Source organism: Falco naumanni, chromosome Z (assembly GCF_017639655.2).
Source record: "Falco naumanni isolate bFalNau1 chromosome Z, bFalNau1.pat, whole genome shotgun sequence".
Lineage (NCBI taxonomy): Eukaryota > Metazoa > Chordata > Aves > Falconiformes > Falconidae > Falco > Falco naumanni.
Genome location: NC_054080.1, coordinates 76,995,394 through 77,020,115, shown reverse-complemented (window position 1 = coordinate 77,020,115; position 24,722 = coordinate 76,995,394). Strand labels below are relative to the sequence as shown.

Genomic DNA, 24,722 nt, shown 5'->3' with positions numbered 1-24,722 from the left:
CAGCATACAAAAATATTCCACAGCTGCAGAAAGCACAAAAAGCATGTTTCAGGAAAAGCAGACTTTGGGCTCATTCAGAAATGCTTCCACATCAGCTACTCTACCTTGGAACAAAAGCAAACATGGACACTTCTAAGCCTTGAGGAAGAATTTTCTGTTCTTCTAGCCCAAGCTCCACTGATCAAATTCACAGAAGCCTTAGTAGCACAAATGTAATTTCATTAAACTGTTTTTGCCTCTTGATTTAACAAACAGAAGTGACTGCTTCTCCTGCAAACCCCTACAACCTATCTGTACCATCCTCTCAAAGTGTCTTCTGGCAGGAAAGACAGCACCAGAGAAGATCACACACTAGCAGAAGGGGCCACAGCACTAGGCTGTGTCTAGAGAGTTCACCTGCTGACAGGAATACTTTGACCATTTGCAGTATCTCTACCTCTCTTTCAGGACTGAAGCAACAGCAGAGGACCCTACACACTGGTTCAGTGAACAGCCAAGCTGTCAACCAGGTTCATTCAGAACATTGAGTCACCAAGTCCAAGTTTCACTATGTCAATGCAGCGCAAATACAAAAGAGGTACCTTTAATGGTGGTGAAACATACGGTAGGCATCATCACTGCAAGCGCTACATTCATCATTTTTAACTTGTCTGTACCTGCTTTAACCAAAAATCTGCAATTATTTTATCCTAGCTGCCTTTACTAACTTGCACATTCACATCAACATGATTTTGTTCTGTGGTTTAAACATGATTTATTTCCTCAATTTACCTTTGATTCACAGTGTCTAATAATATCAGTCCATTGTCCAAACACTGCAAAGGGATATTAAACAAGTTTAGATGGTCTGGGGAATTTGCCCACCAACATTAAACAGAGAATAAGTGGTTGCCATAATCTTATTTTACGTAACTGTTTCAGATAAGCAAAGTATAACTATAACGTGCCTGCTCCGAAAAAAAATAAAATAAAATTCAAAAGCTGTAAGACATCACAAAAATGTGTATTATTAAAATATGTAAGAGGCTATACGTTATTCCAAAGAACTGTTACCCAATTTCAAATTACAGAAAAGCAGAAAAACAATCACAAATAAAACTTAGAAGTTTTACGAGTGGCCAGTCACTGTCCAGAGCAAAATGTGAAGCTATGTAGTCTTTGTCCAGATTCTAACTTGTTTACTAGCTGCAAAACGTCACCCTCAGGACCTTATGTTAAATTTTTTAGTTTTCTGAAAATCCAGACACTGGTGTGTGTATATATATATATATATATGTACACACACACATACATATATATAAAAAATAAAATTAACACCACACCTAATAGGTACACAAGTTGATTTTGAACCCTCCTTATTGATGGGTACACTTCTCTGTAGAATAAAGAAAACACTAAAAATGAAGAGTTGAACAGATGGCTTTTTTAAAGTGTGATTTAAATATGTGGCACATGCATGACATGCCTTTCCTTGATTTTTCAGACACTAATTGTTAATAAGACTTCTGATGTACATTCATGGGATTCAATAATTAGTCAAGTACTTAGACACAAAAGAGAAGTCAGCAGAATTTTATGGCGAGACAAAAATCAACTTAACAAAACTAGAGTATCTTCTGCCCTAAAAACATAGTCAGCACTTTAAAAAAAGGTTAGAATAATGTAAGTGCTTCTGTACATACACAGACACACAAAGGAAATTGTTTCCATTTCACATCTAAAAGCATAAATATCTCTTAGAATTGCACTATTTCCCTTATAAAATCTAAATATTAATAAGCAAGTTGTTTATGAGAAATCTGTTTTTCTCCCTTTAGTAGGGAACATACTACTTTGTCCCAGTAGTCTAATATTACATATTGAATATTCAGTTGCTTTTCATCCTCTGTACCTTGGGTTTGCCAGTCTGTTCTCCTTTTCTTTGCCGGTGTTCCTTATTTCAAGCACTCTCCCCAGCATAGTGTCATCAATATTTTGTGAACATACAATCTTGCTCACTCTTACTCCAAATAGAGCAAGCATACATACTCCATACTTGCACATATATTGGTAGGAGACTTTCAGGACCTTATCATGTCAAACCCTATTAAAGTGACACTTGTAAAGCTGACATTCCATTTCTCTAAGCTTGTTTTGAGTAGACATTTAGTAGAAATCTCACCCCATTCAGGATTTTAATCAAGAGAGAAAATTAAGAAAAAGTTAAGTCTGCTACCTAGGAAAAAGATCTATTAGGTCTTGTCTGGACTAGAGAAATGTATTCTTCTAAGAATCAATTTAGTCTTTGCAATGCACTTGTAAAATGTCACACGTTCACATACAGAAAGCACTGCAGATAGTGTTAAAACTAGTTTCATTAACACTAAATGCTATTTCAGTCGGGCTGCATCAATGCCACCTAACTTAAAGGTTTACTGGCATTGTAGTTCATGCTGATCAAACAGCCTACCCATCACCTTCCCCACAACACGTTCATCGCCCTTTGAAATCTGCCCAACTTCACCATTTCTGAGAACTCTGACAGAAATCTGTGGGATTTCTTCTCATCAGAAAGGATCTGCAATGCCTTTCACAAAACACAAGTGAGGACAGAACAAACCTGTGCCAGCACGGAAGGCTTATCAGCAGTGGACACTGGAAAGCTTAATTTGTTCAGTGAGAAACAATTCAAATTCCTAGCCTAGAGAAAAGCTTACATTGCAAAGCCTCCAAATTGGAATGAAAATCTAAACTTCAAATGCAGGTTATCTGGGCAAAGAACTAGAAGCCAGACAGAAAAGCAGGCTGTGTCTTATCCTCTGTTGGGAAAGAACAGAATGCCTGAAGATCTCTTTCAGGTCTATTGTTCTAACATAGGCTTCTAACACAACACCAACCTTTAGCCAAAACCACTTTTCCAACAGAAAAGAAAAAAAAAAGTAGCCTGCTGAAACGTACGAATATTCTATTTCAAAGAGCGTTATTTTCATTTTGCATCAGGTGTTCTAATTGCTTGCTGAGATTTTGTATCATCACATATAGAAACAGTCATGTTTTGCTTGTTATAAAAAAAGTCATAATGACATGGCAGTAGCTGAAAGTCTAAAAGGATGACTGACACTCAGTATTGATATACCATGTATATTGCCATGAAAGACTGAGATGCTTTATAAAAAAAAATAAATTGATCACTTCCATTATGTCAGAGCATGATCATCAGGATAGCAGGATTACAACATGCATCTCTCACTAAGTCATAAAAGAACATAAAACCAAATCTGGTATAACCAAAAGTCTTTGAATTTGTTTGAAATAATTTTAGTGGAATAAAATTGAATTTCAAAGTATTAATAATCCCTGCAAAATTTAAAATTTTGATCAGCTCTAAAGGAAAAAATAGTTGCTTGCCTTCATTTTATTTTTGCTGGCTGTTCAAAAAGTATTATTACAAGCAAAATGGCTAACAGAACAGTTTTCTATTCCAATCAACAAAATAACTGAAAATCAAAGAATACAATTTATAAGATATTAAAAGTTGTTTTCTTTTCTACTCAAGATGCATCATAACACAATGTTAGGATCAATTAACAACAACTTTGTAGCACTGCACCAGGACTGCCTAACAACTCTAAATTCTGTGGTAAATATTGCATGTAACAGTTTATTTCACCAAAACATTGTTGGTTCAAGACCATAAAAACTGTGAGAAACTCCTTCTGTAAATTAATCTAATCAAAATTTGTCTTCTAGCACTGTCAAGTTTTCCAAGACTCCTAATGCATTCTCTTCACAGAGTGAAGCATACAGCATTCAACATTCTGCATGATAAAACTATAGCAAAATTGACATTGTGGCAATGGAGACTACATCTCTATTAAACTTACAGAACAAGAAGCCAACTGAGTTTTAAATAAAAGATAAAGCACCACATGGTTTTACTAGGAGTCTCATGTCTCTCAGCAAGTCTGTTCCCAGCTGACCAGGGCTCTGACAGATGATTCAGTATGCAAGTTCATCACACAGTCTGTCCACACTCTGTACCTTTTGTACTGGAGTTCTGTCAGGCCAAAGAAAACCAGACAAACATCTTGCAGTGTGACACCATCCCCTCTATGTATCTGCTTTATAAATGCACATCCAAGCAGCTTAACATATGAAAATGTTAGAACAAATTACTCTGCTGTTACCATAGACCTATCTTGGCACTAGGCCGGGTATTACAATTGATTCTCAAATTTGCTTTTTAAACATGAAACTCTTATGTTCATAGCCCTTTAAAAAAAACGTTTTGATGATGACAGTTCACCTGTGAGAGTTTGCAAGCATGTAAGAAGTACTGCCCATTACCCACAAACCCAGACAAACTTTAGAAGCTTGAGATAAAATTGAGATCCAAGAACCCAAATCCCAGAGAGGAATAACAAACTTTAATAAAGTCTAGGGGAAACATACCTAACACTAATAACCAGTACTCACTCAATTCTTTGCATATTCAACACTACATGACTGACAATAAGTGGGAGATGAGCAGGAAAAAAGAAATACCGTGTGTATTCACATCAGCCTGCAGGTGAGTCTCCTCAGCAGAAAAGAACGATTCCATTGGGCTGCATTCATGATCTGCATTGTGACTGATTTCTGCACTACTTTCTGGACATTTCTGCGTTACAGGCACAGAAGGCATTCTGTGAACACATAAACTGCAGGCCTGTCCATAGCAATGGATCACGGACATGGCTGGGATCAAGGCAGGCAAGGCAATCAGTACCAAGGGCAAAGGGGAGGAATGAGCAAATCAGGCTCAAATGCATCTCTGCAATGAGTTCAGCATAGCTGAGATTGCAGAGACAGTTAACAGGTCATAGGTTATGCTTATTATTTAGCAGGGATATCTGAAAGTCCTGAAGATATATGTCCAGAGGCATGATGTTGACAGAATGTCTGCAGTAGAAACTCCAAGAGGTCACCTGTAGTTCTCTTCATGTGACACAACAGCATAACTGCAGTGCACAAGGGAGAGGACTGCTTATCCTTACCCGTGCAGTTCCCAAAGAAACTCTTGGAAGTCTCACAGAGAACTCTCTCTGTAGGCTTCACAAAAGAGGTGACAAGAAAAGCCATTATGTCATTTCAAAATAGTCTTTTGCAACTTCCTGCTCCCTCCTACACTCATACCTCTGACTAAAAACCTTCTTCACTCCGACAAGCAGCCAACTTTAATGAACCAGATGTTATATTCCAAAATATACAAAATACAGGTGACACAAATACAGTGATTTACACATTTACCTTATTGAACCAACATATAACAAATACATAACAACCTTTTCAAAAAACATCTAGCATTGAACTATACACTTCAAAGACAGTTACACTAACTATCTTCCAGGACAATTCAGAAAATACGCCTACCATACTGCCTTCCTGAACAGGAAACCCCATTCCGAGGGAATGAAGTTTCACATCATCTAGCAAGCAGATCCAAAGAGTGAAGAGTTCAGCTTCATGTATAATCTCATATATTCTTCATGAGTCTTATAAATATAAACTTCTGGCAGATTTACTAATCTTCAATAAGTCTACAGATCTCTTAAGTCCTATTAAAATAAAATTCTTGACATTGAAAGAAAAAACGAGGAACACCTTAAGCAATGCAGCATTATAAAAGGAAAAGAGAATGAACCACTCTTTAATACATCTCACAAACACATTCTGAGTTGCTCTTGAGGTCAAAAGATTTACTGGAGACAAAACACCACCAATTCAGCATGCCCACAATAACTTTATGTCAAAACTGTGAACTAAAAAGCAAAGCTCCTGCAATGTAAGAGTAACCCATTATCTATTTTCAAGCAGCATCAGAAAATAATGAGTCTTTCAATGAGATACAAATTGCAGAACTTTCCTTTCATATGCTTTTAATGAAATATTAGCTAAGAAAACATTTTAGTGTCTACAGAGAGAAACAGAGATGCCATTGGAAAAGGGCTGTAAATCATCCCCCAGAGGGACAGATGTAGACGAAGACTGAGCCCAAACACGCAATGACAGCATTTAGCAACTTCAAATTAATAGTTATCCTGTATTTTCTTTCAGAATTTTTTCAGCCATGTTTTTTACCTCAGGCATAGTGAGGAAAACTCATAACATGAAAGTCAAATATGTGACTTGCTAGATCTATTACATGAAACATAAATCTGTCGCAGATCAAAATCCCAAACTTCTGACTACTTTATTATTGGTATTTAAAAGCAAAAGATTATGATGGTGGGGAGTAAATCCTGACTTTGTTGGGGGCAGCACCATTAACAGATCTGAGACACCAGTAGCTACACAGCTAACATAGAACCAGCTATGTGATGCTTTTTCTCTCCTAATTTAAACCATTCACAACAGCTTGATGTCCTTGAACAAGTACCAAAAGAACACCTGCAGTGGTGCCCCACGTCCTCCCTGGTTGATAATAAAGCAAGACTGAAAAGGCATCCTAACAAGAAGAATTGACAAGCCACCTTGCCATGGTGGAAGTTGAGGCCCACTTAAAGTCACAACATAATTTGTCTGCTTAGGTATCTCAGTTATATAAAAGCACCAACCAGAAATTTCACTATGTAGCTTTGCAAAGATGAACTTTATCAAGACAATTTCCATATGCAAGAAAAAACAAACAGATCCCAATTAGTACACATTACTGTTCTGACTTTGCTAAGCTTCCTGACCTTTCAGTCATACAACTCTTCTCAACTTTGTACCATTTCACCAAGATTTCTAGCCTGTTCTAATCTAGAAGTCAAGCAGTTCCTATCCTTCATACAACATGCATCCAAGTGAAAGAGAAACTTCTCTCACCTTGTCCTCTCTTCTCCCTTTGAGACAGAGAATGTCTATTGCTCTAATCCCTTCTCCATAAATATTAAATACAAGGAAGATCTATTTAAGCAAAATGCTGGCACAAGAACAAGCACGTTTAAGCCAGCTGTGACTGTGTCTAGCTCGGAAATTAAAAGATGTCGAACAAATGTTAGAGGACCTTTTAAAACACTGATGCTTAAAAAAATGGTACAGTGGAGAGAAGTAACAAGTGAACCAAGGCAGATATTTACAGCTTTATGAAGAGAAAGATGTTATGAGGATTGTTAGAGAGAGCCAGAAGGTTCCTGATGGTCATCTGTCCCCTGGAGATGAGCCACAACAATCTCCGATGCACTCACTGTTCAGCTAGAAAGATACAATTATATTGTCGTTAAATTCTTTGGACTGTCCTGTTGCTCTTTCCAGAAAGAGAAGTGTAATACACAATATGAACCTGGCCAACAGGAGACAAGTTCAATATAAACAGTTCATTAAAATCAACTAGGGTTCACAGACTGTGCACAGATCCCCAGACATCACAGCAGATGTACCTAAGGCAGTGTACCAAGATGGCTTTCTGGGGAAACCAAGAGGTTTTTCAGTGTAACCAAATAAGTCTCACACTACCAGAGATAACACCATGCAATCCTTTCCACAGTCAAACTCCGTCCTGATGGTAAGTTTATATTACTTACTCCTATAATTTCTCTCTGCAGGTAATTAGAAACATATTTCTGATTTTTAATTTCCTTATATTCATAGGACAAATTTATTCAGTGGATTTATTGGCAGGTTAAAGCAAAGAGCATTGACAAGTTAAATATGGTTATTTGCATTTAAACAGAGCAGTAAGGCCTCAAAGGACTTGTCCAGTTATCTAAAGTGACAGCTGGACGTTAAGAGCTGTGCTCACTTGAGTTTTACTCTACACTGTTAAGATGATGAGCAACATCTTTAAAAGCATCTAAGGATCTTTCATCAATGTGGCTAACCATACTTATAGCAACCAAAAAGTTTCCTCTGAAGATAATAAAATATGAAGAAATCCATACGAGCATCCGAGCAGTGGAAAAGTTCAGCTACTATGAAGGCTGTTAGGTGCTTTGCTCGCATTTTTACACAATTACTAAAGTACTACTCTCTGAAGAAGCTACATGAAAGCAACACCCTCTTACTTCAGTATCCTGCTCCCTGAATGAAAACATGATTAGATCTGCCAATTATTACAACCACAGTACACTTTATTTACCATTTCTTTTATTTTTGCATTTTGGAACATAAGAACATATTCCGCTCCTCCTCTTGATGCTTCATAAACAATTTCAAGGTGTCATACCTTAATGTGTTTTTAGCAGGTTTAATAGCTTAAACCTGCTAAAACCAACATCTATGAGATCTACAAGAGGATTACCAAATACCCAAACCACACTCAAAAGCTTCATTTACAGACCTTCAGAAGACAGCAAGGTGCCACGTTATTGTCAGATTCCAAGCTGAGTTTACAGAACTACCAGGTGGGGGGAAAAAAATAATTTTTACTAACAAGGACTTAAAATAGCAGAAGTCAAATGACAAACTTCCATAATGGCATTTTCAGATTTCCAGACAGCAATGCTAAGTAGTTCAGATGGTATATATGTGGTTTCATGTATCAAAACATGTGCCAATCTACCAGAAATGAAACTGTACAGGGATAAGAAGCCTAGCTGACTGCAAACGGCTGAAAGACAAAGCTTGTTGCTAGGTCAATTATATTTGAACCTTGCTGGAGGTAATGAATCCAGAAGCAATAGTCTTGGCCCAGCAATTAAATTTAAACATAATCATCATCTGGCAGGCTTAAAATCATAGTTTACGATGCTGTCACAGCATGTCGACTATTCCCTCGCTGCACCTGCACTGGCACTGCGCAAGATGCAGTCCCTGTAAACAACACTACTTTTTTATTTCCTGGTTCCTTCATCCAGGAGGGTTTGAGAAAGTTTTGATAGCCATGATTGTTTTATTCCATTTTATTCTCGATACTTAGGATATACATCCTTCAGCTGGATCACTGTTAAATCATTTCAGTACTTAAACTGTCACACGATGCATAATCTGACACCACAGAGTCATAGTTTGAATATTTCAGTTATATTACTTTTAATTCTGTACCAGTTAATCATATTTTATTTAAAGGTGAAATGTTAATCTTCTGATGTTAAAAATCATCATACTTTACCTTTTTATGGCCGCATATTAAAACAGGGATATTTGCCAATTACCTAGAGCCTTCTTTTCAGGATTCAAATGAGAAGTTGACAAGAGGTCAGCTCAGAATATCTGCAGTACAGCAGTCTGCTCTGCATGCCAGAGGTGCTCTCTTTAAATTTCCCAGTACTTCACAGCTGAAATTAGCACATCTCACCAACTGCTACCCCACTTTGGTGTGTTCTGTTTTAATTCTGAGCAAAAGGTTTACCAAAAAGCACCTTCTCCAAATAATTTCCTATAAACTGGTTGCATGCACTACTGCAAGCTCAAAACTGTAAGAGAAATAGTTCAAAAAGCCAATGGTTCTCTCTGAGGTAATGAAAGCAAATTTTTTGTTGTTGTTTTACTATAGCTACTTCTTGTGACTTAAAAATATAGCTCTACACACACCATCAGAATGAGGTCTTAGACTGCAAGCATTTCCCAGCAGGGATTTTTGTCTCTATACTTGTCTGCAAAGCAACTAGCAAATTGTTAATCATCTATAATTAAAGACACCATAAGCCCAGAACCAATCAGAGTGTATCTCCAGTTCGTTCACATGGCCCTTTATGCATAAAATATGCCTTTTCGTGTCCAAGCTGCCTTTTCTATTTGGGTGCCTCCTTTAAACCTTCTTCTGTGACAGGCTCAAGAGAAGCATTTGTTAACATTTTTTTCTAATGTATAAAACACAATGAAAATGACAAATCTGAGTGACACACTTCTCTCAGTCTTTTGCTTGACCCTAACATTTTTGGTTTCGTTTAAGATTTTCAGACTTACACCATGCTTGTATTGCTCAAAGCTAAGGCTGTCCATGAAATGCCATAGTTAAGTAACAAACATACATTTAACCTTTCATGTCACAGAAAGGCCAGCAAGCAGTACACTGAATTTTTAAATAGGTAAGTACGAGAGGAGACAGCAGGGTTGCTCAATGCCACATATGGTAAATCAGTAAAAGCACAGAACGAAGCTGAAGATTCACTGCATATCCATGCTCATTTACATGGGTCACATCTAGCTCATAAGCAACATGCTATATACATTCTGATATTTACCAACTGTATACCGCAGGTTGCACTCATTTGCTCTACCTCTGGCACACTACTTACAACTGTAAGCAAGTCCTCCAAAGATAGAGTTCATACAGAACAAGATGCAACACAGTGATTTCATTTCTAAATGGAAGAAAAGCAGTGTGGTTTCAGCGGTGGTGCTGTTTTTATTTGTTGATTTATTTTTATTCAGTCATTTCCACATTCAGAACTGCAATTACTGGCACTCTGTCTTATGTTTTTGATGCTCTCCTTCCACTGTTAACTTCAGTACAAGTATCAAAGCTCTTATGTACATACAAAGAATCAAAGCAACACTGATCATACAATAACCATCATCCCCAATCTAGTCAGCAAGGGCTCATATAGCTCTGCCTGTCTGCAATATTACAAAACAAAAAAATCTATTTTAAGCATAAAACCAAAAAACTGACAATGTAAAATTCCAAATGTACTTCACAGACAAGCACAGAGTGTGGCAGCTAAAACTGCTCCCTTCGTGAACCTTCTCTAAAGTCGGCTGTCAGGGAAGACAGTCCATGGACCACTGCCTAGATAGGCAACTTGCTGTATAAGGCTCCATGCATCACATCTGAGGCAAACTCAAGGTTACAATCTTCATTCCAACACATCATTACCTTGAAATTTAGAATACTTTCTCCTTCATGCAGAGGTTAGTTTCCCACCCTTCATAAAAAAGGTATCTGTTACAACATTTGGAAGTGACTAGCAGGGGTGAAAGCTAAGTTTCATTTCCTACAGATTCTTTAGAACGAAATAAAACTATATCTAAAAAGTGCAGATATGCTTTTTCATTTCTTTCGCAGTTCAGAGGAGGGGGGAGGGAAAAGCATCTCTGATTTGTATATTAAAGTGCAAGCATCTGTCCTACTGATGATATTCTAGGGAAGCACATTAGCATAAAATTTAACGATGTCAAATAAGTGGATGTGAAATAGGGACTGCGTAAAGACACTATTTCCAAGCCTGACAGAAACATCACTGTTTAGAAATGCAAATGAAACCATTATGTTCAATAATTATATGAAAATATGAACAGTTCAGCATGTTTTCCAGCCCTGATGGCGGCTAATGGGATGTACGCTTATGTAAATAACTACTATTAAAGCTAATGCTGAAAAAAACTAATAAATTCATACTAAAGCAACTGATTTAGTACGCTTTTAAACCCCAGCAGTGCTCACTTATTAGAAAGGAGTGCATTCTTATGTTTAGAACTCATTACTGTTACAAGTCACTGCAACTCCATCAATTACCATGCATTAATGAAAATGGGACACATACAAAAAAAAATTATTGCCTCTCAGCAGTTTTCTTTAAAGACAAAATATAGGGGTATTACCATCATGGGGCCTTAAGGGGAACTTATCAGCAACATAATCTTTATTACTACAACTGTACTCCCTGTGCTATAACCCTGGGGTATTTTTTGTCCCAAGAAGGGGCTAATCTTTATGTAAAACTTTTGACATATTTGCAATGAAAATGACCACACTGCCATCAGTAAAAACTTAGCATTTTCACAATTAAAAATGCACTTAAGCAAACATACACACACCAGTATCTGAAATGAAAATGTAGATGTGAAATGAAACGCTACAATTACTGAAACTAGAGCAAGGAGATGTAATACCAATAGAATTATGGATATAAGGTACAAACGGAAGCCTTCTATGAAGTTCTTGTATCTAGATAAATTCCACCCAGTTTTACACTTACACTTTTAATCACCTCCTAGAGAGCCATGGAACTGAGACTTCAAGGACGCTATTCATTGCTCCTTGGATGTTTTCTCCAGTTCTTCAGCATTACTCGAAAAATTCTTAGCCTTGATTAAACATCACAATTGATAAGAGGAAACAAAACCAATTCAGTGCTGTTACAGAATGAATCCCTAAAGTAATTAAAAGCTGAGATTTATTGAATGTCTATAACTCTACAACTAACCCACTTTCATTTTCTAAACAGCTTCTGAAAATGAGACATTAATGTAACATCCACTAGATCCTAAGAAGTTTAGCAAAGCTGAAAATGCTTTTATATTAGTTTGCATTGATTGGCAGTTTAAAATCAAGGATGGGTTTGAACAGCCTTGCAAGACACTATGGACAAAGAACTGATGCCCAGTGGAGAAGATCCACATGGGAAGTTACCTCTCCAGCCTCAGCAGCTGTAAAACTACAGTCCAAGATGGCATTCCACTACTAAAAGTCACAGCACAGACTTACAACTCATCTGACTACAAAAGCATCATCAATAAGAATGATGAAATCCTGTAACAATAAAAAGGAGGAAAGAAAGAGTTTAAGTTTTCATCATGCATGAACAGTGACAAAGTTCATACACAGGCCAATGTCCAGTATAATGTTAAATTAAAGCTATGTTTAAGTGCAATGTACTCTCCACAGCATAAGGCAAAAATAAAGGCTACCCCAAACTGAAAAATTTACCATCTAAAAGCAGGCTGCAAAACTACCCTTTCAGAGGGCCAGCAGCTGACAGCATAAAACAGCAACATACCTGTGATGACAGTCACTGTGACAAACATTTGGTGCAGGGGCAATGGAAGAAAAACCACAAAACTATCCGATTGCTTTCACTAAATCTCTGTTGAAAGAGAGGTATAAAGTGGTTTTCTATCTAGACCATTAAAACTATTCCATGAGCAAAGGCCACTCTAAGGTTAAAAACAGTAAGACAAATTTGCTACTGATTAATAATAAAGCCATTCATTTTATTCTTCAAATCTAAAGTAATTACAAGCCAGAGCATGGCAAATGGATTTAGCAGAAGCCATTACATCAGAAGACTCCTTTAAAGAAGAACAGTAATTTAAAAGACTAAACTGAATAATGAACTCTCCTGAACAACAATTATTATGAGATTGATTTATTGAAAGTGTATTTAATCATGCAAGAAATGTTTAAACTTTGCAAAATAGTTCAGGAAGGCAGAGAAACCAATAGCAGAATCAGCCCAACACCCTCATTATAGTTGAGAAGCTGAAGCAGATGGAGAAGTCATTTAGTTTGGAAGGATAAAGTACATCAATTTCTCTGAATCCACAGTTCTAGTCAATTTGTTACAGTACCAGCTTCAACAATTAATGATCTCATTTTCCCATTTGTGCCTCCTTTTAAGAGATCTCAGTCTTGGCTTCTGAATGAGCCAAATGTCATAAAGGAAATTTTAACTCCGAAAAACATCACTTTGAAAGCTCACACACCCAAAAACAACTGGTTCAGAAACAGCCACAAAAGCTGGGGCCAGATTCAGTCAGGTAAGTAGCCTGGTCAGTTTAAGTGCCTGAAAAAAACGAAGAACTGCATTTCATCTGAGACACAGCCCTCTTTTCACTGGCCTAACCTCTGCAAAGAACTACTTACCTGTCCTACTTCAGGTCTTTTTCATTATTGTAACTGATGTTTATACATGATACTGCCATGGCTGAAGCTGCATTTCTAATGACAGGATTCTGCCATTAAGTTCAGCAGGGGGAACTCATCATCACATCCAGTTCTGAGATCCATACCAGACACTATAGATAATACCCTGTCTGCATTTAAGGTGCCACTCATCCTCCAGAGCTAGAAGACAGGCTGTCCATGAAGCATATACCCACCAGTGGCTATCAACAACCTGGCAGAGCAGAACTCCATAGATCTTTAGCCAGTAGACTGCAGTTCAGAAACATCAAGTCCCTAGCACCAGGAACAGATCACCACAGCATAAAAACATCAGGAAACAGAGGAGATGCAAGAATGCTGCTAGCCCTCAACCCTCACATCAATGGGCCTCCAAAATTCTGCACCAAAGCTGGCGGGTGGGAAAGTCTCCTCTGCAGTCAGCCACACACGGAACAACATCTTCCCACACTTCACAGTGTAAATTACAAAGCAACTCTGCTTCTTTTATCCCACAGTTATACTTCTGTATTGACAGTACCATCTCACAGACAACCCTGCACCACTGAGTGTGAGGTTTTAGGGCAAAAAGCTTACTTAGCTCATATACAAGAGGCTGATATTGACTGTTTAGATGCTGCCTCTTGATTCATAACATGGACAATGTGGCTAATGTGCTCAAAAGCACTGGCTAGGATTAAACATAGAAAGCTGAGCTTTAAATGAATCTCCAGCCATTGATCCATTTGAACACTCAACATTACAACATGTTTCACCTTGTTTTAGTTTAAAAGTTCATGAAAAATTCAAAGTATCTTATTTACCCAAAAGTCCTTGACCGATTCTTCTAGATTTAAGAAGTTCTTAAATACATACATTATTTAGCCAATACTGCTGTTACAGAATAGCATATAAATATTCAAGGACTTTTTAATAAGTTCAGCTTTTATTCAATAGACCATAATGGTTGCTTAGAAACATTTACTACTAGGATACCTATAATAACAGTAAGGGAAACACCTTCAAAGAGTGAAAGAGTTGGATAAAATGGAAGAAAGGAGCAAAATACTAATTTTTCATTCTCCTCACATGTCTTCAAACAAATTACGATACACAAAAAGGTGCATAATATGCACTCACTTATGAAAAACAGGAAGGCAAAAATTTTAAACAATAAGCTGAGGGAACCAAGTTGAGAAATAAAAGAAAAACAATGATGGTCATTCCAATCCTTCAGTTCATAACTTGTAAGAAACTACACTATCAGGAACTGTACTACAGAAACTATAGCAAAACAAAAAATCACCCTCAGACTTAGCTGAAGTTAAACTCTAAAATTGTTACTGAGTTTTAAATAAATAGCCTGACTTTCAAAAGCAGTAGGCATGAGTTTCCTCTATAAACACCAAGTTTTCCTCTATATAGAAATTTTCTTGCCTTTTATTATTTTTGGCAACAGGGACAACAAGGCAGGGATCCAACTGTCATATACACATGCTTAACTATACTGTTAATTCCCATACACCACTTCCTCATGAAACTTTGTGTCATCATCTTGAGTTCAGACTAACTCTCCTTTTGCGGCAAGCAGCAGCCACAGGAGGGTACACACACATATATATCTGTTAAGCTAGACATGAAGACCACACTTTCAAGGAAGTGCAATGCTAAAGGATTCCTATGCAAGACCTTTTATTTTGTTTCTTCACCTCTGATGACAACTTGGTGGGTCAGATTAAAACAGGAAATGAAAGGAAATAGAAGAGGTGCCTATTTCTCTCCCCATTTTTAGAAAAGCAAATTCAACATTATAGAGAAAAACATGACAGAACAAACAAGTAAATTCTGTATTCTGATACCTGCTTTTCTATCTTTTTGTACTTTGGCATTAAGCATGTCAGCAACTATTTTTCTTCTGGAAAATAATCCTAATTCTACATTAACACAGAAAGATAGAAAAAGGACAAAATATGTAAATAGCACTAATTCATGAGTATATGCAAAGGTAATGAACAGTACTACGGCAAAACTAAAGACTCTAGATAGTGCTTATAAAAAGTCCATGATTCTTCCAGCAAATCAATATTCTATGTCTCACTAACAATGAATGACAAAAAAAATAACTAACAGCACATGAACTGTTTTAGTTAAATTAATATTCATGTTAACTGGATGCAAAATTGACCAATTAAGTAGTCCGAAGTTACAATATTAAGGACATAATGTAAACAGCGTCTGTGATCAATTTTAAGACTACCAAAGTAAATCATATGGGATTTGTTGCATGACCTTGGCTAGGTATTCAAATCAACAGATCATGTTCAGTCAGAAAATAATTCCAACAAAAAGCTTAAATAACCCAGGTACATTCTAAATATAAACCAAAACAGTGGTTTAGTAGGGCTGGTAAGTTTAAATTTACAAAGAAAGAAAAAAAGTAAGTTTGTAACAAACTAAATCTCTTCTTCCCTTTACCTCCCTGTTCTTTGACTCCAAAATTATTATTTCAGCATAGCTTACAGTTCAATAACCTTCTTTTTTTATTTTTTAAAGAAGTTTCCTCTTCCCCAATTAATAAACCTTCACAGAAATGTTAAGACTGGTTTTGCTTCTTCATTTATGCAACACCAGCAAAATTAGATGAAAAAAATCCTTAACAGTGATAACAAGAAAAGCTAAAGACTATAACATAATTTCTTTGGGCTCTGAATAACAGTAGTATTTGTTTATTAATAATCTCATTATTATCATTTTTTCCTAAAACATCTATCATGCCACTACTGGAGCATCTTAAAAAAGATATCTTCCTGTTTCTTAAACTAAATCATATTTTGGATCAAAATTAACAATAGGTGCTTGAAAATATGCAAGGCGGGGGTGGGGTGGGGGGTGGGGGTGTGGAAAAAGAGGAAAGCCGGAAGCTTTTCTCTTAACAGCTCCTATCAGAGGTGGAAGAAGGACCAGTGCAAGTAGCCTATAAGCATAACATGGTGTGAACTGCTCATCCCTTATTCTGAAAATGCAACTGAAATAAGTACAGGAAGAACATTGAAGTTGCAAATCAAACACTCCAAAGGGAATACCAGAATTCAGATTGCCACTAGAAGCACAGTTCAGTCACCCAGTATGTATCAAACATGATCTGGGAACACAGAAGCAAAAAGAAGACAAATACTAAGCGTGGATGCTGGGAAAGACATGGGAGTAGGTTACAAATGGTGAGCCTTCTCACATCAGGTTAGTCCCAAATTCTGTTTCAATCTTTGGAAGGTGCTAGAATACAATGAATAGACACATCCCTGCTTTCATCAGCTGTCTTACAATCATAACTGATCCTAGGCCACCTGCCTCCATCCTGGCTCTTCTTCAACCCTAACTACTTGGTCCCAAATGCTTCTGAACTCATCAGTCACAGGCTTCTCTCACGTCACCCACAACCAGCCCAACCTCCAAGTCTTTCCTCTGAGACAGGTTTCAGTTCTCATTTCCCCCGTACAGCCTCCACTTATGCTTTCCCCTCTACCTCCTGCTTAATCTTCCCCTTCAGAAGACTAATTTTTTCCACCACCTTATCATCCTCATAGCTATAAGATGTTTTCATTGTGGAGGACATCAAAAGAATGAGAGCACCTGTTACTGGATTTTTTCAGTTCAGCCCAATTGGGCAGATTTTAGTAAAAACAGCAAAAGATGTCATCACAGCACACGTATCTTGCACCACTAAATATCACATCTGCAAAGAACAGCAGCACTAGAACTTTTCAGAAAAAAAGCTACAAAAGTTTAGTATAGATAAAGTAAAGATCTAATCCTCTTTTGGCCATGGAAGTGGTTAAAACACTTTAGGTAAGTTTCTTTCAAAACAACTTAGTTTCACACGGGAATGCTGTGTGAAAATCTAAGCCAAAATATTTACTTTTGACCAAATTATAAGATAACATGACAAGTCTAACAATACTGCTTTAGGGAAAAGGAGTAGACAGATGACTACTTGAAATGCCTAATCTTCATTCTGTTACAATTTGGCAACAATAACAACAGGCTGGCCTATTTATGATTCACAGCATGCTCATCAGGGCTGTCCTCCATTAACTGCATGCCCTAGTAAGAAATACCCAAATTTCAAAGTTTCAACTGCAATAGAAGGATAGAATTGACATTTAAGTTTCCATGAAGTTTTAGTTGTTCCCTACCCAGACAGCACTGACCAGTTCCAAAGTAAATGTAAGCTTAGGCTTCCTACAGATACTGTTTGTTCAAAACTGGTAAGTTACTTGAAGTTTTGCAGTGAGATCACTGCTTACCACCTATCCCCCTACCCACCAAAGCCTTTGTCACAGTTCATCAGCAATGAATTCGGGTCCACATACCTTCTCAAAAAAAAAAAAATTAAACACAACAAAATGAGGAAAATCTGTCTTTAAAGTAGGGATTTTAAGCACACAAAGCAATGAAGTTAGTTACAGAAGTTGTGGAGAAGGGCTGCTTAAGATGATGGGGGGCCTAGAGAAGCTGTTTTCTGAGAATGGACTAAGTGTGGTGCATGTAGGCTTCTGAATAGTGACTGGCTGTATAGAAGTAGGTTGAGATGGTGGTGAGGTGAATAGGGGGAGAGACTATCTTGCTGCAAGACTCTCAATACAAAAAAAACCCCAAGAAACAAAACATGTTGCTGAAAAAAACCACACATCACCCATGCTATTCAGATTAAACCTTTATCTAGCTGAAATTACACTTCACTGAATAGCCGCAGTTATATCAGAAGCACCGATTTATTATTACAGGATATTTTAAATACTGAGCTAGAAAAAAATTATGGAGACTAGATTAGCTTTGGCAGAGGAAAAAGAAAAAAAAAAAGGTAAGTAAAACTGATTTTACTAGGCTTCAGGGTTTTTTTCTCATGGTATTCTATCCCTGCATCTTATTTGCAAGTGAACTCGGTACATTTCAGAAGAACTTTAAGGATTTTAAGCTGCTGTATTTGAAAATAGCCAGAATCTATATTCGACTTTGGCAAGTCGTTTCTACCATTTCTTGTCTCTGCTACAAGCTTTAAGATAAAAAAATTAACTGATCAGAGGTACATTGAGGATCTTGAATCATTCATGTATGATTGGCAAGTATTGCAGTAGTTATACTGTTTTATATTTCTTGTTTTATATTTCTAGGTTTTACATAGTTTTATGAAGTGTAAAATTGCATGCATTAACCTTCTGCCATGTCTACCAAACTTCTGAAAAAGTATTCGTGCTTGTGCGATCTATTTCTACTAAAGGGAAAAAAACCAACACAGAAAGAAACAAAAAAACCCAAGTAAGCATGCCTACTTCCCAGTAGCCAAATAAACCTTAGATGAATTAATGAAAGCTTTATGTGCATAAATTAAAAAATATTAATCAGGAACATACATCCCACCCACATTCATGAGCTGACTGAATACACAATAAAAAACTGACTTCAGTGAAATCAATGTAAAAGAGTTGTAGTCACATCTAATGGCTCTTACATAGATCTGATTTAATATTTTCCAGGAACAGTTCAGTTCCATGGCCAGCTAAACTTGTTGATGTGTATATTATTTAGTACAAACAGACCAAATTCTTTCTATCAATATAATGCTGCTGAGGTACAAAGGATCTTCTGGGTTATCAACAGCAAACCCCTGCTGACAAGAGACAACACATCACTGAACTCCTTTCAAACCTCAACCAAGCTGCATCATAAAAAAAAAAAATCAGCCAAACAAAAAACAAAAAACCCTTTTTTGTGTTAAGCCTCCCAGTGCAAAACTGTGAAATATGGTTGCCTGAATTTTCAAGAACCCTCCTCTAACTTCACTTTTAAGTTTGTGGACTGTTTATCTCCACTTATTTCTATTCCAACACTGACCTATACCTTCAACAGTCACTTTTCGTCTCAGCATGGTCTCTCCCCCTATTCACCTCACCACCATCTCAACCTACTTCTATACAGCCAGTCACTATTCAGAAGCCTACATGCACCACACTTAGTCCATTCTCAGAAAACAGCTTCTCTAGGCCCCCCATCATCTTAAGCAGCCCTTCTCCACAACTTCTGTAACTAACTTCATTTTTAATTTGAATTAAGGAATGGATGATTCAGGACTGAAAACAGTACTGCACACTAGGTTTCATCAATGCTTTTTAAAATAGCATTAGTATCCTCCCTACTTGAAATACAGCTCCTGAGGAATCATGTATTTTTGGCTTTTGCTGTAGCTGAAGCACTGTTTCTTCCATATCCCACTACGGTCAACCATTAACCTTCTGAAGAGTTAAACAAGGAAGAGTCAATACTAAAGATTTGGAAGAGAAATGAACAAGAGAATTTTGTAAATGTCTATCAGACCACATCGAAGGAAAATTGTATTTCCTGCAACATTAAATTTGCATGTGATATTACAGGACTGGGACTAAGTATATGCAGCTTAACAAAAATGGAAGTCACAGCCTGCAAGAAAAGAGAATCAGCTAACACATTAAAAAAAACCCAAACAAATGCTACATCAAAAAAAGTCTGACCTGGCTAAACCTCCTAGTGCATATATACCGTTTATATGCCTTCGGTGTAAGTTGTCTTTCTCTGGACATGGAGAGCACTGGAATACCATGCAAATTTTAGGTCTCAGTTACAACCTAACAGGATATAGTAAAAAATAATAAATCTACAACCATATTTTAAAGCATAAATTCCTTATTGTCATCTTTAGTTGACAAATATGTATTTCATAGCAAAACAACATCATAGGAACAGCTGGATGGCAGTTTTAAGCTCAAATGAACCAGTGTCACATGCTGACAAGTCATATCTCTGATTGCTTTTGAATGGCAGCACATGCAGATTTATTCTCTGCCATAAATTAGAACAATTATTTCTCTGTAGTTCGCTTTTAATTTCAGTGAGCCCCTGCACATATTTTTAAAGGATATCTTCCCTTTCCTTGATGATAAGTTCATTCTGTTCCTCTAGCTGTCTGATCTTCTTCTCAAATGACTCCTGCTCAGCTTTCAGCCGTTCTTCTGTCACCTCTTTTTCTTCACTTACCCTGAAAAGAATTTGAGAGAAATAAAATATATGCGTATAAGCACAGTGCCTGACTTCCAGCTCCTCCACTTTCCAGGTAAATGGATATCACCCTCTCTACCCTTAAACAGGTTAGTTCCTCATAATGTTTATTTTATTATATTACATTGCAGGATGCATATGACTTTATGCAATACATTCTTTTTTCAAAGACACCAGTCTTAGTGTAGTACATGCACATTAATGGCCAACATGGAACAACAAAGCAAGGATCTGAACCCACAATTAGTTTGTGCAACCTGATTCCCTACAGCCATAATGAAGACACACTGGGATCCTTAAAAGCCTAGGGCACACAGACAGAAAACTCAAATGGGAGAGCTTAGCTGCTGAGACAGGAAGGAAATTGGAAAACTTTTCTGTTTCTGAATCTATAAACTAATCCTTCTTTCACATTTACAGGTCAAATGTAAGTTCAGGAAAGGAAACATTTTTCTTGTTTTCTCCAAATCAAACAGTTTGTCCTCTTCTGGGGATTTTAAATTATCAAGCTGCAGGAGCAAATTTTCCTTTCTGTCTAGGCCATGGCACCTTGTGTCTTCCTGCTTAGTGTAAATAACTGGATCAAGATTAAAAGATGACTATGTGAGAAAGGCTTACAATGATCATTTATTGTGAACCTCAAAAGCAGGCTGTAAAAACAATTATTCTGGTATCACGTAAGCAAGACGACCATTATGCACAGATGATCCTCTAACTACGTTAAAAAACACGGCTCAGAAATCATGGTCCTATAAAATCTATAAAAATATTAGTAATGAGCTTAGACTAATAAATATTATTGCTCTGCACTTAGGCAATTTCTGTTGCTGAAGGCTTTTAAAGTTCAGTCTTTTATGGTGATGAAACAGCTATCACAACACAGGTGACAGGAGACCAAAGCAGTACAACTTTTAAAGGAAGTTAAAACTGAAGTTTTCTAAGTGGGGCACCCCTACAGGAAAAGGAAAGCATGGGAAAATATAATGTCTACACATATATATATATATAGGCATTAGATTAAGCCTTGCACTTGTTCCATCAGACTCATGGGCATTCTTAACAGAGAACTCTGTTTAGGGACTAAGCCATCCATTTGACATCATGATGTTTCCCTTAAAAGGGCACAGATTTGTTTGGGTATTCCAGTGGAAAAGCCGTAAAGGGTCACCCCCCTGGGGTGAACTGCAGACAGGCATTATTCCCCAGCCCCAGCTCTTAAGAACAACCCACCATCCTTCCCACAACAGCTCAAGCAGACAATGTGAAGTTGGAAATAATTAATAATACCAAAACTCACACCTTTTCCCCACAAATCTGGAGGGAGAAAAATAATATATAGCAGACAATCAAATTCTGTAAATGAGTATGGTTTGAAAGCTTGGAACACACTGATTTACAATCCTGTCCCTGGCAGTGTTCATCAGCTCATTCCTAGACCCTTTTCCTTCCACCCAAAGACTGTCAAACAGGGTGTGCACACATCAGAAAACAAACAATGAAAAAAGAACCAGCTGTATGAACCCTGTATCCATCCCAACACCTATGTACTCCTTAGCTAAGCAGGCAACAAACTTTTGAAAACTACTGTCCTTGCTCCCTGATACAGTTACAATGAGGGTACACATGCCACAGGCTGCAGACCAGGCTTTGGCATCTAACCACAACTAGTTTGTATTTTCCAAACCTAGAGCAATCAAGTGACCACAGCATGTATGACCTCCCTTCACATAACCCGTGAAAGACGCAAGCATGCTTTCTATGCCTTAGGGGAAGGGGGGAAAAAAAAAAAAAGACACGGTATGGAACAGAGACTAAACCCCACCAATTTAAAAAAAGACTATCAAAACCGCAGTGACCATGTAGACGACAGATGGAAATAAGGCGGTGGGGGGAAGGGGCAGAGGTGGAGAGGAGATCAGAACAGAAAGGGAGGACAAGTGTCATCTCCAAGGCACTATATAAGGAAGCTTGCTTACTAACTGCAGCAGTGATGCTGCATTAGAAAAAGGTTTGGGACACTGGGCCATGCTGGCACCTAAGTGTTAAACAACAGTATAAGAAAATAAGGCAAGAAAGAACAGAACACTAGAGAAATTAGACTAAACTAGCAGGTTTTACCCATCTATATTCCGTGATTTGCTGCTTGTATCAGTCTGCATCACATTCAAGTGCTGTGTTTGTATTTAACACAGATCACAGCAAGCTGTCATACTCCCAGACATATGAATACATTGTGCCACATATCTTACGCAGCAAATGACTGAGAACAGTAAGTGATCTTAGAAGAAACGTGGCAGTATGTGTTTATGTATCACAAAGCAGGAGACTGAAGGGAATGATTTGTTTAGTCCTGAAAGGACCTCCAGTGAAACTCACCTAATTGAAGGGGGTCTGTGGGAACTCATGAAGAACGGACCACAGGAGAAAGAACATAATGCAATACGACTAGTGGAGGTTTAGGCCACAAGGGCACTGCGACCTTGGGGCCTGTGGTTATACAATAACAGGATGTAGATCCGGTTATAACCAATACTGTCAGCAAGCATGAGACTGAGGCATACAGTGGAAAAGTACCGAAGCAGAACTTGTAACCCTAAGAAACGAAGTAAGCAGAGTGAAGAGGAACAGCAAATAAGGAACTTAGCTTTTGCAATATGTAACCAATGAGCTTTGTGCACGATTATCTTAGACTATGTATGCAGCCTTATAAAAGAAGCTTGTTAAGAACAATAAAGTAGATCTGATTCCACCTGACCAGGTCTCCGTTTCTCAATCGCGGCAAATTGGTGACCCCGACGTGATAGGTCGACGAACCGCCTAGCTGAGCGGCCTGCCGCGACTCTCACAGAACTTTGAATGATCTGCTGAAAGGAAGCAGGAACGACCGGTCTGAAATCCCTCCGGAGTAGAGAGGTGAGCTGTGGGAAACATGGGGAATCAAGCGTCGTCCCCTGAGAGAGACGTATATGAGCTTATGAAGGCTCTTCTTAAAAAACATGGGAAGAACATCTCTGGGCATGATCTTAAGACAATTCTTAAGTGGGTTCAAGTTAAATTACCTGCTGTAACCTCATCCACTATTTTTACACGAGACCTTTGGGATAATGTGGGAGTGAAGTTATGGGATGCGGCGACTACGGGGAATGTTGAAGCACAGCGTATGCTCCCGTGGTGGAGAAGCATTTTTGAGGTTTTAAAAGCCCAGGAAAACAGTCATAGAAAAGACTCAGACAAAGAGGAAGACCCCCCCCCCGGTGTCCCCTCCGTTACCGGAGGGAACAAAGCCCTCGGCACCACTGACAGTATGCGCCGCGGAGTATCCACCTGAAGATGATCCCTTTGACACGGGACCCGTAGACCCTGAACAAGAGCCAGATTTATACCCCCCCGACCCACATGATGTGTGGGCCAACATTAGACGTCAAGCTTTACAGGAGGGGGAACTGGAGATTGCCAAAACGATAGTGGCTCCTGTACTTTATCAGCGAGGCGGAGGGCGAGTCGGAGGGGGCCAGTGGGAAGCTCTATCTTTTCCGGTAGTTAAGGAGCTGCGCCGTACCGTTACGGAACATGGACTTTCTTCACCGTACTTTGCGAGTTTGTTATCTTCTGTCTTTGATACATATGTTATGACTCCGCATGATTTAAAATCTTTAGCGCAGTTGCTCCTAACACCGACTCAGTATACTTTGTGGGAGGCCCATTGGAGGGGGGGACTCCAAGCGCTCCTTTTAACTTATGTGGGTCATAACAACAACGCAATTGCTGCATTGACCTTGGAGCACCTTACAGGCACGGGTCGTCATACTAACCCGGTAGATCAAGCCCGAATCCCACGAGAAGCTCTTGAGGCGACCCGTGAGGAGGCAAAAAAGGCCTTTTTTAAAGTCCCTGACTCTCAAAAACCGCAGAAGGCTTTTACCACTATCACACAAGAACCTCGAGAACCCTATATGCAATTTATTGATAGGTTAAAACAGGCTTTGGAACGTCAAATAGATAATACGGAAACACAGGAAATTTTGTTGTTAAAATTGGCTGTTGAAAACGCTAATGCAGATTGCAGAAAGCTTTTAAAATCTCT

At 38.1% G+C, this 24,722-nt stretch overlaps 1 protein-coding gene across 2 annotated transcripts in view; it reads right to left on the bottom strand.

Annotated features, from left to right (window-relative positions):
- Window positions 1-24,722, bottom strand: part of KIAA1328 (KIAA1328 ortholog) — a 188,001-nt gene that overhangs the window by 140,904 nt on the left and 22,375 nt on the right. For both annotated transcript variants that reach the window (XM_040579275.1, XM_040579276.1), the window contains one exon: window positions 20,503-20,618. In XM_040579275.1, coding sequence (XP_040435209.1) covers window positions 20,503-20,618 — 116 coding nt within the window. The remainder of the gene's footprint in view (window positions 1-20,502; window positions 20,619-24,722) is intronic.